At 37.3% G+C, this 14,939-nt stretch overlaps 2 protein-coding genes across 6 annotated transcripts in view; one reads left to right on the top strand and one right to left on the bottom strand.

Annotated features, from left to right (window-relative positions):
• The window catches only part of LOC132152150 (myosin-10-like), a 72,408-nt gene that overhangs the window by 11,251 nt on the left and 46,218 nt on the right, over positions 1 to 14,939 (top strand). The window lies entirely within an intron of this gene.
• LOC132151372 (zinc finger BED domain-containing protein 4-like) lies at positions 13,691 to 14,894 on the bottom strand. Its single transcript, XM_059559484.1, has 2 exons — positions 14,601 to 14,894; positions 13,691 to 14,407 (listed from the first exon to the last, which is right to left on the bottom strand). The coding sequence occupies exons 1-2, from the start codon at positions 14,717 to 14,719 to the stop codon at positions 13,888 to 13,890; spliced, it is 639 nt and encodes a 212-aa protein (XP_059415467.1). The 5' UTR covers positions 14,720 to 14,894; the 3' UTR covers positions 13,691 to 13,887.

Below are 14,939 nucleotides of genomic sequence, written 5' to 3'. Positions count from 1 at the left end.
TGAGTCAGGGTTTTGGAAACAATGCTTTGTTGTTTATTATGTCATTGGTTGTGGATACCGAGTATCTGTCCATCACAGCAGAAGATAATACAACGTAAAACCCATCGTTCCTGTTCAGGGATGGAAATTAGCACCCGCCACCAGCCAAATGGGGGTGATTTTGTGTTGTGGCAGGTAAACTCGCTTCACCTACCGGCCACCGTGGCGGGCAAATAAAAATAGCATACGGTTTCACCCGGCCGGTGGACAAAAAAGTTAATTTTCATCCCTGGTGTGTGTACAACACGCAATGAAGTGTAATATCATCCGAAGCAGCTCCGTGGAGAAAGGCGGTGTAAACCGGGCTCGAAACTGCGGTGTTGTTCCCAGTGTTTGCAGCTGAAGTTAGTGCCGCCGGTGGAGTGTTACATATATTTGTTGGTTATTTACAGTTCGTTTTGTAGCACACGATCATAATATAAAAGATCACGTGAAGAGTTGAATTTGTTTTTGCGCACAAATTTACGCACACTGTCACATCTCTGTCAAACCCCCGGTAAGTTCATTCTCCTCCAGCATTCTGCAACATTTTAGATTATATGGACAGTTTATGTTTATCTTATTGTTTTTAACAGCATAATAAGCAAACTAACAAACATTAATATCGGTCGCGTGTCTAATAACTGCTGTCTGGGGGGATGCATTTTCAAGTACTTTTTCATAAGCTAGCTCTGTGGCTAGTAAGTTGTTACGCTGTTAATTTTTGTTTGTAGAAACATCATTGTATTGCTACACATGTTTGACAGCTCTGGCATGACGAGACGCATAAAAACTATGTATTAAAAATGCTGCAAGTTCGTTTGTGGATGGCGTAAAAGTTTGCGAGCCGAGATTTCTTTCAGTGATACAGTATTGAACAGGGGACTTTTCCCCATGTGTTCCCTCAACCACAAAAAACAACATTATTAATGCGTACGAAAACGGTTTAGAATATCGCAAAAATATTTCTGTGCATTAAAAAAGTTCAGTGTCAATGTCAATGTCAATGTCACCTTTATTTATATAGCGCTTTAAACAAAATACATTGCGTCAAAACAACTGAACAACATTCATTAGGAAAACAGTGTCAATAATGCAAAAATGATAGTTAAAGGCAGTTCATCATTGGATTCAGTTATGTCATCTCTGTTCAGTTAAATAGTGTCTGTGCATTTATTTGCAATCAAGTCAACGATATCACTGTAGATGAAGTGTCCCCAACTAAGCAAGCCAGAGGCGACAGCGGCAAGGAACCGAAACTCCATCGGTGACAGAATGGAGAAAAAAACCTTGGGAGAAACCAGGCTCAGTTGGGGGGCCAGTTCTCCTCTGACCAGACGAAACCAGTAGTTCAATTCCAGGCTGCAGCAAAGTCAGATTGTGCAGAAGAATCATCTGTTTCCTGTGGTCTTGTCCTGGTGCTCCTCTGAGACAAGGTCTTTACAGGGGATCTGTATCTGGGGCTCTAGTTGTCCTGGTCTCCACTGTCTTTCAGGGATATAGAGGTCCTTTCTAGGTGCTGATCCAGCATCTGGTCTGGATACGTACTGGATCCGGGTGACTGCAGTGACCCTCTGATCTAGACACAGACTGGATCTGGTGGCCACGTTGACCTCGGAACAAGAGAGAAACAGACAAATATTAGCGTAGATGCCATTCTTCTAATGATGTAGCAAGTACATAGGGTGTTATGGGAAGTGTTTCCGGTTCCGCTTTACCTAATTAATGCAGCCTAAAAATCCTTTAACAAATTTGGATAATAAAAGCATATTAGTATGTTATGTGTATGCCAGGTTAAAGAGATGGGTCTTTAATCTAGATTTAAACTGCAAGAGTGTGTCTGCCTCCCGAACAATGTTAGGTAGGTTATTCCAGAGTTTGGGCGCCAAATAGGAAAAGGATCTGCCGCCTGCAGTTGATTTTGATATTCTAGGTATTATCAAATTGCCTGAGTTTTGAGAACGTAGCGAACGTAGAGGATTATAATGTAAAAGGAGCTCATTCAAATACTGAGGTGCTAAACCATTCAGGGCTTTATAAGTAATAAGCAATATTTTAAAATCTATGCGATGCTTGATAGGGAGCCAGTGCAGTGTTGACAGGACCGGGCTAATATGGTCATACTTCCTGGTTCTAGTAAGAACTCTTGCTGCTGCATTTTGGACTAGCTGTAGTTTGTTTACTAAGCGTGCAGAACAACAACCCAATAAAGCATTACAATAATCTAACCTTGAGGTCATAAATGCATGGATTAACATTTCTGCATTTGACATTGAGAGCATAAGCCGTAATTTAGATATATTTTTGAGATGGAAAAATGCAGTTTTACAAATGCTAGAAACGTGGCTTTCTAAGGAAAGATTGCGATCAAATAGCACACCTAGGTTCCTAACTGATGACGAAGAATTGACAGAGCAACCATCAAGTCTTAGACAGTGTTCTAGGTTATTACAAGCAGAGTTTTTAGGTCCTATAATTAACACCTCTGTTTTTTCAGAATTTAGCAGTAAGAAATTACTCGTCATCCAGTTTTTTATATCGACTATGCAATCCATTAGTTTTTCAAATTGGTGTGTTTCACCGGGCTGCGAAGAAATATAGAGCTGTGTATCATCAGCATAACAGTGAAAGCTAACACCATGTTTCCTGATGATATCTCCCAAGGGTAACATATAAAGCGTGAAGAGTAGCGGCCCTAGTACTGAGCCTTGAGGTACTCCATACTGCACTTGTGATCGATAGGATACATCTTCATTCACTGCTACGAACTGATGGTGGTCATATAAGTACGATTTAAACCATGCTAATGCACTTCCACTGATGCCAACAAAGTGTTCAAGTCTATGCAAAAGAATGTTGTGGTCAATTGTGTCAAACGCAGCACTAAGATCCAATAAAACTAATAGAGAGATACACCCACGATCAGTGCAGTGTATCATCCGGTTGGAGAGTGAGAGAATGAGTGACCGGTGGACCAAAAAGTTAATTTCCATCCCTGTTCCTGTTCTTGAGCAGTTGGAGCTGTTTTAAACCTCTCCTGTGTTTTCTTACTGGTTCTTTTCTCAGTGAAGCGCATAGGATTTGGTTGATTCTGAAAGGCAAGATCGGGAGATGTAATTCTCTGATACAGTCAACCATAATTTTTTTTTCTTCCACTGTCATAATCTTTAATTCATCTCTTAATAAATCTGGGGCAGTTGGATATTGGAGTGGGCAACTGTGTCCAAGATTAAGATGGCAATCAGCAGAGATGTTAGTGTGTTACATTACAACTGAATCATTTCATCTTTTAACTTTCAATTTAATTTCACTGGATTTTAGAGGTGTTTAAAAGAGTTTATACAATCAATGAACAGCAAATGTAGTCCAGACAACCGTTCTGCACACTGTTAAGTAAATGTAGCATTTATTTGAAATATATTTTTTTAATGTGGGAGTCTTTACTGATACTTTTGATCAATTTAATTTGTCCTTGCTGAATCAAAGTAATTTATTTAAAACAAATCTTACTGACCACATGCTTTTGAATGGTGTAATTATATGCAAAACATATTTGCTTTTTTGTTGCAATCTCATGTGCATAACATTTTATGTACATTTAATGTGAATTTGGTAGTAGTGAACAATCATGCCAACTTGGAGTCAAAGTAGTCTGTCCAGGAAATTGAGGAACATTTGCCATTAATGTACTGCTGAATTCCTGACTAAATCTGACCCTCTCACATAGAAGGACAGGCCAGTTGTCCTGATTTGTCAGAAGGCCAGTGAACAAGAGCCGTCCCAGGCTGGGAAGGAGAGGCTGACCTGCATTGTGGGGGACAATGTGGCCTTTGTGTTCCAGTGGTGGTGGGGGCAGTACATACGGTGACGTGCTGGTTCAAACGTGGCTGGGAAACATGGATCCTGGCGTCTGCCTCAGGAGGAAACACCCCTAACAATGCTGCACACGGCCAAATCATTAGAGCTACAGAGATTACTGCAGTAGAACCGAGTTGTTTACTTTTCATCTTGAGATGTTTCCTCTGTCATGGCTCCGTTCCAGTTATTGTCCACGCTCACTTGTGTTTTCGATCACATTTATGTTCGGAAAACGCTCTATTACTCTCTTTAATCAGAGATTCTAATATAGTATCCTAAGATTAAGTCTCAAGCATAATAGTAAGTAGCCGGCACATTTTCTTGTGTTTTTGGCATTTTCTGATTTGATTTTGTTGTATAGTGGTCATTAAAATGGTCAACCTTTATTGGCATCAGCTGATATTAGTTTTAACAGGTTGCTAATCTACATTTGCATATGTGAGAATTGAGTAAATATTGTGTAAAATAACTTTTATTATTAGAGATCCACACTAATATTGGCAGATTATTGAAGATTGAAAGATTCATATTAGTCACCTATTATTAAAGAATTTAGATACACAAAGATGGTGCTTTTTTAATGCCATTTGAGCATTAGAAGCAACATTTAAGGAGCTGTTTGTGTCAGATTTTTTATATATTTATTTATTTATTTGAAATGCAGTTTAATTGTGAGTGTGGCAAGCAGTTTTTTAGACTTGCTCTTGGATGCAAGAAATAGCTGGCCAGGGGTGTTGCAAATATGGCTGCAGAGTGAACAAACTTTCCTTCAAAGGGACTTTGCTGTTACTCTGTACTTTAACAAACCTCATGGTGTCCAGTCTATAGATAATAAGAGAAAAGTGATCAATATGTTTGCTGATAAACACAATTAATTGGTTAGATAATTTAATGCCCTGTGGTTGAATTTATTGCTCTATTAAAATAGAGTATTTGTTTAATGACATGTCTAACATGCAGCTTTAAATGTTAAATCAGACTTAGCTCATGCAAATGTAAATTGTATAATGCCTCTGGACACATTGACTTACACAGCCACACATCCATCCATTCACATCTGTCTTTGATTAGTCTGCTAAAACCAGCCATAATTCCCCTCTCTGGCTGTTGAATGAACTTTACAAAGGGCTAATTGTAACAGCTTTAAGAACTTTGAAATTCCTGATCTTCACTAAAACGGTAACATTTTTGGAAAAGGCCCAGTCAGTTTAGCCACTGGAGCGCAGGAATGTCAGTGGTACCCGTCTCTCTTCAAGGCATATGGAAGCTATGAAATCTAAACATGGTTACTGACTGGAAAGTTATGTCTAAAACATATAATTACAACCTTTAAAATGGCAATCTCACGACCGTATTTACCCAGTGTGGAGGCACACATAAATTTCAATTATGCTAAGAGATGTCTAGCCCCCTAACTTAACAGTTAGGCTGGTATGATCTAGATTGTTGTGTGCTAAGATAGTTATTGCTCCGTGGAGTTTTTTTGACCCACCTGTTACCAATACATGTGAAATAAGCAGTAATGTGTTTCTTTCACGGCTTTGTCCTTTTGAGCAATTTTATCTGTTCTGAGTCCACTGGAATATAAAGATCTTGTGTAGATTACAGTGGCCAGAGACCCTATATTTCAAAGACATTCCAAGGGGAGCTCAAAAACATTTTCGTACCTGTTTCAAATCAGCTGTCTTTCCTCCGTACTTCTTAGACAGGATAACTGAGCAATGCATACATATTACTTTACCTTCTCATGCAGCATCTGAATTTTTTTCTAATTTTTAAATCTTGCTTGTTGTTTGAGTTAACCATTTATAGTAAGTAAATTTCATTTATATAGCACATTTAAACACAGTGTAGCTGACCAAAGTACAGAGTATCAAAAAAAACAATAATAATAAATAAAAATGAAATAAGAATAAACAACATGGAAGACAATATAACCTAAAAAAACACAGTACTAAGATTAGATTCAAACGCCTGGGAGAAAAGATATGTTTTCAGCCTCTTTTTAAAAATGATAATAGAAGGTGCAAGGCGAATATCCAGTGGCAGCTGATTCCAGCAGCAACTGAAAAAGCTCTGTCGCCCTTGGTTTTTAAACGTGATCGAGGGATGTATAAAAGATATTGATCAGCAGACCTTAAGGATCTACTAGATGAATGTGGGATAATAAGATATTTTAAATAAGAAGGGGCTTGATCATTAAGAGCTTTAAAAACAAACAAAAGAATTTTGGCACATTTATGGCACTTTTCCACTGCGTGGTACGACTCTGCTCGGTACGGCTCGGCTCAGTTCGCGTTTTCACTGCAGTTCAGTATCGCTTTAGAGTGGGTGGGATTATTCACATTTCGTTATTGTTGCACCGCTTCTATTGCTGCAACTCCTAAATATTTTTAATTCCGCGCCGCCCCATCAATATCTCGCTGGATCTGCTCCTCTGCTATCAACGAGAGGAACATCTGAATTTCCTCAGCAGACAAGGAAACAGTCATTTTTGGTTGTTAAAAAAGGTGTGCACGTTCAGAACAGTTTAAAACATCTGTTATGAGGTCATTGACACAGATAGTGACGATTCTCTCCGGCCAATCAGTGATCAGCAGAGTTTACATGTCACATTTTGGTAACTTGTGTGGTTCACTTGGAACCTCAACTGAGGTGGTTCTAAAAAAAAGTACCAGGTACTGTACCCAGTGTAAAACCCCTCAAAAGTGAACCATACCGAACTGGCACTGAACCCCCAATTGCTTCCCGGGTGCTGGAAAAATAGCTGCCCACTGCTCCAGGTGTGTGTTCACGGTGTGTGTGTTTGTTCTCTACTCACTACTGTGCGTGTGCACTTGGATGGGTTACATGCAAAGCACTGATATACTTTATTATTTAATTCCAGCAAGGATGACATTATCTCATGTTTCTAAATTAATCCACTTATAGATTTGTATTTTATCTGCATAGTGGGAATATCAGTATCTAGGACATAATGAAATTGCAAAGTTTTTTGTATGTGTAGTCTGAAGGTCTCTAGTTTGATTGTGTTTGGTTTGTAATTTGATAAGGATCAATGACATGCAAGCATGATGGTGTTCTGTGCAATTGAGCTGTGGTCTCCAGTAGTTTGTGTCACCTCTGATCAGGCCATATCTGGCTCGGCTCACTGAGTAGCTAGTGAGTCATATTTCTCAGTGTGTTACTGACGGCCTTGTCACTTCAAACAGCTACATGTTAAATTCCTGCAGACAGCAGTTGCAGCAGATGGGTTGGTTATTCTGTTGTGGATGTTTGTTGTTGCGCACTGGTTGATTCACACTGGAATCATTTGTACAGCGTCACTGCAGTGGTTCTAAACTCTAAAGCTATATTTCTTTGCAAAGACAGCTATGAATTTGTTTTTAGAGGTTGGTCAGTAATAAACTTGAATGTTTTGAAGTCTTGAAAGTTATAACACTGGAATTCGAGTGAGGCAAAACTGCTCGTTTCAGTCATACTCAAATATAGAACGTGCTGTTTATATTGTTATTATTATTATTCTTTTTATTCTTTTTTTTTAATAATATATACTTTTATCATACCCAAATATATGATATTAACCAAGTTAAGTGTCTGTCCATAATATACATATACATTTCTTATGAGCTGTCAATATGCTTTAGGCTATGAAAATTAGCTACTCGTGTTAAGCTCTGTTTTTTTTAGTTGATCGAGATAAATGTGAATTATTCGTTGGATTTTAACTACTCGTTAGGCTAAGAATCTCAAAATGTACTTATGTAGAGCTAAATAAATAAAAAATACTATATGCATTTCTAGCCGATCGTAATTTAAATCTCAATATTATTCTTGTCAATGATTTTTTTTTTTTGTTGTTGTTTTTTTTTTTCGTCTTGTCTGCTTTTGTAACTGAAGTTACAAAACTAATTATTCAATTTAGCTAGTTGTTAAGTTAGAATATTATGTTTAAGTCATTATTTGTTCTTAGAGATTCATTAAAAAAAATGTAAAGGTTTATTCTAACCAAGTGTTCATAATATTTTTTATTAGGCCGAATATTGAAGATGTCAATATGTTTTATGTGTATTTGTGTCTATAGCTCCATTTCTGTAACTGGAACTGAAAATAAATAAAATACTAAGTTTGTCACGTCAATCGTAAGTGAACACGTGTAATATTTTGAGAATACAATATTTACAGAACCTGTCAATAATGTATGAACAATGAACTTCTTATGTATATAGGACTCCATTGTAACTTAAGATCTTGAGCAAGATTAATTGTTCGTTGTGAGTTTGATAAAATGTTTTAAGTTATAATTTGCTTATATGGCAATTAAACACGTTAAAATTGGTAAAGCTTCAATACATATTTTTATTCTTCATTTTCCTCCCTGACATACTCCAATTCATGTTAAAACACACTAGACATGATTATTCTGTTTATTTTTAGCATGTTTTGTGAAATCATGTTTATTTTGTCCATCAAAAGTGTTTTGTCACTTTAATTGAGTTTCAGCAGCGCAGCAAAAATAGCTTTTAACGCCGAGTTTGCACTTGGATGGTTTGATGCATGATGGGCTAGTATAAAAAAAATTAAAACTTAAGGTCTTTCCAGCTTTGAGGTAATACAGTTTTTTTTTTTTTTTTTTCATTTCGTCTCAGTTACAAATTTGACTGGTAAATGATAAAGAATGATAGCCCCTTTTGTATTGCATTGCATATCAGGGATGACAGATTGATAAAAAAAAACATGCTATTTATGACTCAATGTAACTTGATACTTTGCGGTAAAAGTGGCTGTCTGATTAAATGTGCCCTATCAGTGCGGCTCCCATGAAAAAAAATTGTGAAGACCTTTGACAATCTTGCAACAGTTAGAAATCCCAGAAGGTAAAATCAAAACAAAAAGTTCAAACTTGTTTTGAACAATTTCTTTGTCATCTGAATATTTATTTTAAGTAGGGGGGAAAAATCGACCAGCCCTACTGTGAGCTCATGTGTCTGATCCGTGTTTACTTTTGCCATTGTCATTTGCTTCTTATGAAAATGATCTGTTTAAATTACAGATGTTTTATTAAATTGTGTCCAATCCAATACCATCGCATTAAAAAAAAATTTTTTTTCCATAGCTACATCCCAAATGATGCTGTATACACTATGCACCGTTAATTATGCGATTTGGGATGCACCTTATACCTGTGTGTTGACCTGTTTTGGCACTCTTTTGTGTTTAACTTCAACATAAAGAAAAATAACAAATGAAAAATATATAATCGTAATCTGACAAAAATACTATTATAAACTAGGCCAGTGGATAATTCAGCAGCAAAAGTTACTCTAGAAAAATCATGAGTGCATAATCATTTTATAAAATCTAAACATATAGTGAAAATACGTTATTTAGTGGGAAACAAATAATAGTGAATAAGTGTAGGGCTAAATGTGGTCAAATGTTATATGTTGTAAAATACATTAATGAATAAAGTAAATATATTTCTATATAAAATACTATAAAATTAAAAGACATGTCTTTTAAAGGGGTCATGACAAGGGTTTATTGGTTTGTTTTATTATGTTTCCTCAGGTGCAGTTATAATATAGTTTTTTGGATGGAAAAACATAAAAAATGTAGTTATTTATGACCTTTTTCCACCCCATTTCTCATCCTCTTACTCAAACAGTCGTTTTTTTAAATTAATAAATGAAACAAGGTAAACACTTCAGCTTTGAACTGACTGTCAAGTGTCAAACAGTTATATTGCTATTGTACAATTACAATTATTTTTTTAGAATACAAATAAATGTATTTGGCGCACAAAATGAGATGAAAGACAGAGACTTTCTCATTCATGCTAAAGACAGCTAGGCTATATTTGGTGATCACTCACTTTGTTCTGCATGCACAGCTTGCACATAGAGATCCACATCGCAGACAGTGCGCGAACACCATAGAAATCCCCTGGGCTAGTAGTTTTTGCTGTGGTATCGAAATTGGAATTGAGAATTGTAAAAATTTTACTGGTATTTAAAATGTTGATAAGCTTATTTAGTAAAATACAAGATAATGTGGGTAAATTTTTATTTACATTTTTGGTTCCAGGGCCATTAAAAATGTTGGCAGGGTAAGAAAAAATCTGAACCATTGGCCCAACATCACCATTAGGGGTGAAACAGACTTAATTGTCTGATCAGTATGTAAACACAGACTCTTTGCAAATTCAAATTTAGAACCATCATCACCACGTATTATAAACTGGTGCATTATTCAAATATTGTCTATTACTCATATGCTGCTCTAAATTAAATTATTGACAACCATTTTGGTATTCAGAATTATGTTTTTTTTCCTCTTCTCTGCCATCATTTCTGTGGTAGATGTTGTTTATGGTTTGATAGGAGACACAGTTTTTTAATGGATCAAATCTCAGCATCAAAATCTGTTTTTGATGTTTTTGAACTCATTCCTGCTTAGCAAAAACAGGCAAAAAAATTTATTTGTTGTAATTGCTCTTCGTTATGTCAACTGCATTTGTTCCATTTTAAGATGTTCAACTTTCTGCATGATATATTATTCCATACTTTGTGCAGTTTCCAGAAAAAGTGCCACATTTCATTGCAGCCTTGATTTTTTGCAATAAACTGTATTTGTTAGAAACCATTGCAAAGCGAGAGTTTTACACACACATCACAGAGTTTTACTAGCCTTGGCATATGCACATAAGAAAGTGTAATGAAAGTTTGTGCATCCGATGTTACTGAGGTGGAAGTGACTGCGGCCCTAGCATTGTAACGTTTTTTTCTTTGTGTCTGTGTCCACCCTTCTCTCTCTGGTGTCTGGTAGCGTTGTGGTTTGGTATGTGAGGAATGTGTCCAGTTGTAGGTTAATCCAGTAGAAGCGGGTGGGGTGGGGTTAGGGTGGGCCAGCTGAGGGGGGCGGAGTGAGAACTTGGGAGGTGAAGCTTTATAGCAGTCCTCCAGACTACCCTGATTTTAACTAAAGAGAGTCTGACACTTTCATTACACAAAACTGTCTAAATGTGTGCACTTCCACATTACTCAAACCAGCAACTGATAAAGAATGCAATTATTGACTTTAAATAGCACTTTGTAGCTGTTTGTAATTACAATTACAGTATCAAACCGATCTATCAAAGGTGAATGTGTCAGTGTGAACTTTCAGTTCAGACCAAGTTTGGATCAAATTACAGCCCCTCGGGACGACTGCTGCGCACAAACAAAACCAAAACACAAAATAAAACCCAGGCCTGGTCCTCTCTCGTCCTTCACTGTCATAACTCCTCTTTTTATCTTTGCGGAGCTCCTCCGTGGGACTCGAGATCAGTGAGTGACGCAGGTGTCACTCATTTCCAATTACTCCACAGGCCTCGACCCGTTCCCATGGCTCTCAGCCCCGCCCCACTCTTCACACAAGTTATGAGTTATATTTGAATGCTTGTTTGGGAACTCCATTTGATTTTAATTATTACCACACAATCTTACGGCTGTGCCTGAGTTATGCTTGAATCTCTGTGATCAGCTGTTCATTATTCAGAGAAGAGTTGCTAAGGCCTTAACAAAGGATGCAATGAAAAGAAGTCAATAGCCCTCTCTTCACTTGATTATATTCTTCCCTTTTCTGCAGCTGTGCTGATAGGAGAGGCCATTCTTCAGAATCCTTGGCTGCCATATCTGTGTCTCTGTATCCGAGACAGATAGTGTCATGAATGTTCACAGAGATTGATGTACGCCACACAAAAGGAAGCGCCTCCACCCTGGAACTAATTCAAGTTCTTGTAACTTGAGCCCTGAACCTTTTATCTAAAACATTGTCTTTGTAACATGGCATGTTTCATAGCTCTGCTTATGATGAGATCAGTCCAACATTCTGTTCCTGTTTATTCATGCATGAGGACACATTGAGTTTTTGAGTCCTTATGTTTTCTGCTATCTAGATTAAAACAAAAGGTGTTCTAACAGTTGTTACACGTTCCCTTTATGCCATTATCATTCTTTCCCATATTCTGTTACACATTTGGCCTCTCATATAAGGGCGGGTTCTCAAATGTTAGACTTTTAGTGAGCAAACCATGTCCAGGTGGAGGAAACCCCATAATGAGGATGTGCTCAGCTGTAGATCCCTTTTCATCCCAGACAGCCCTGACCTCCGCTGCCAGAACAGGAAAGCAGTCAGCACTATTTTATCTTCAGCCATCCTCTGTTCCCATAGGTGGACTTCATAGGTGGATAGTCAGATACCCCTGTGTCTCATTAGAGGACTGCAGAACAGAGACCGAAAAGAATGAGGTAAATTCGTTTTGGCATTTTAAACGACTTCACTACCGTTTGATGAATCTCCACAAGTTCTTTGAGGATGCTAAATTATGCATAAAACAATCGTAATTCTGACTGCTTTAGTGGATCAGTGATCAGTCTACAAGCAGCACTTTAAAGACACCGTTAGTATTTTATTTTAATATAAAGGTCTTGGATCTATTTCCTGCAGTCTCTTCACACCGAGAGAGCAACTTTATTTCCTTTGGTCATTGAATTTTGCACTGTGTGAATATGCCTTTTCACACTGTAGGTACAAGAAGAAATAATCATGTAAATCTTGATCTGAAGTAGATCAAGTGTAGCACTAGCAGTGGTAAATGATTTAAGTGCCAAAATGTCATGCTTAATTAAAGAAAAGGTCTGTTCAAACATTTAAAAAAAAAAAAAGACTTTTCATAGAATTTTTTTCCTGAAAAGAAAATGTCTATGGCCACCATTTTTGGGTTGGGCTGGCCAAGTTTATCTTATCTAATGATTCTTGGTTCCACCAGACACACAAATGCCTAGCGTTTCAAGGATGGCCTGTGCGCAGAAGCTGTCTGATACTGCAAGAGCAACCGTTTAACAGTGACATGAAGTTATTTATCTACATCATTAGCAACATTCTGCAGCTACAGATTCGGGAACTGAGACACCACCCAAATGATCTCTTGGAAGAGCTCCCAGGGTGGGTGTGTGTTTGTTAACCCCTGGCTTACAGAAAATGTATTCAAGTGAATCACAACACTCTGGAAAAGGATGCAGAGAGTTATGCTGTAATACAAATGATTACACACTCGGAGTACCGTGTATGTGGTTTTGTAACTGCTGTACAATGTGGAGGAAGACATTTACTTGAATCAGATGTCCTGTTTGAGGAGGAGGCCTCAGGACATTAAGTAGTAAATTTGAATCTGCTAATCTCCATAATTGGGCATAGTTTCTTAAAACTAGAGATGGTCAGATACAATTTTTTCCCTCCCGATTCCGATACTTATGCTTTGGGTATCGGCCGATACTGAGTACCGATACCAGTGTGTTAAAAGAAAAAAGGAAAAGATCATACTATGCCTGCATAACTGTGATATTATCATTGTGGTAAGGTCTGGCTCAGGTTAAACCCTTTGTAAAACATGAATAAATACAGGAAATTGAAGCCATTTATTTTAAATTATTTTTAATGTTTAAATAGAACAATATAAAACAGTAGTGCAACAGCAATTTAACTAAATAAATACAGGAATATATATATATATATATATATATATATATATATATATATATAATTTATTTTTTAATAAAGTGCAGCCACAATATTGTAAAATAAAAAAGGCATTTAAATAGAAAAAAGAATAAAACAGTAGTCCAACTGCAATTTAAATAAATATAGGAATATATATATATATATATATATTTTTTTTTTTTAAATAAAGTGCAGCCACAATATTGTAAAAAAAAGGCAGTATAAAACAGTAGCCCAACAGCAACTTCAATGATTCCTTAAGAAAAAACTTAAAGTGCAGCCATTATGTAATAAAAAGGCATTCAAACCTTCAAATAGTGCAGTATTTAACAATAGTGCAAAACCAACCTATAAAGTAAACCTAAACAAAAATACAAATCAAAAGAGTAGCAGCTACATATTAAACAAAAAATACTTTACATCAAGTAGGCTACACATTGCAGTATCATTTAAGCAATTTAGTATTGCTCATAATTTCAAGAGCAAAGGCAGATTCTTCTTCAAGAAGATGAGCATTTCTGCCCTCTCTCCTCCTAGCCTGTTCCTTCTTGCATCAATAATGTTGGATGCTACACTGAACAGTCTCTCACTGTCAACACTGGTACAAGGAGCAAAGAGAAACTTTGCAGCAGTGGCAGCCAGGGTGGGAAAACTAATTTGGTTGACTTCCCAGTACTGGAATGGGCTGTCTGAGCGTGGGACCGTTTGTTCTGTCAAATATGTCTGTATTTGATTTTGAACTTGTGTGCTAGTGCTACTTGCCCCATGTTCCTCATCATGCTCCTGCAGGATTTCCTCAAACAGGCCTTTCAAGCTGCTCTTTCTGCTGTCTGGCTGTGCTTCCAGACGTGGGGCTTTATGGGGGTTTTCTGGCACTGTCTCTGCTCCCTCAGGTGTCGTCCTGCTCAGTAACGCTGCCTCCATCTTCTCCACTTCTTGGGTCAGAGCATCCTTGGCATGCTTGTTGCTGTCTGCTCCTGTGAAGTATCTAAAAAACAATGAAAAATTAAAAATAAATGTCTTAATGTGTAAAATAAACATATAAACAACCTCTATAGTAGCTTTTAGTGGTTACATATTAATGCAACAGTAATCAATAATAATGCAATATCTAGTTATCCAAAACACCATTTCAAAATTTTGTTTATAATATAGACATTTATTAAACATATTAGACATACCTGTCTTTGAATCGTGGGTCTAAAAGAGTGGCAACTGCATACGAGGGCTCATTCTCGATATTCTTGAATCTTTTCTGGACAGCCTCAAGAAGGGTTGTTCTCATGGTTTTTATACCCATGTCCCCCTCGTTCTCCCGAGCAAGCAGGCGTCAGCACTGTGACTGAGGGAATGACTTCAGCTGCAGAAGAGGTGGAAGAGCTATTCTGTCTGGTCCATTCTTTAAATGGTGCCAGAACAATGATGATTTTCTCCATTAAAGCCCACTGGTGAGACGTAAGGGTCACTGGCAGGTCGTGGTCAGCTCCATAAGCTGAAATTGACCGCTTCTGCTCCAGTAA

Source organism: Carassius carassius, chromosome 10 (assembly GCF_963082965.1).
Source record: "Carassius carassius chromosome 10, fCarCar2.1, whole genome shotgun sequence".
Classification (NCBI taxonomy): domain Eukaryota; kingdom Metazoa; phylum Chordata; class Actinopteri; order Cypriniformes; family Cyprinidae; genus Carassius; species Carassius carassius.
Note: the sequence above shows the minus strand (reverse complement) of the source record. Positions and strands in the feature narration are given on the sequence as shown.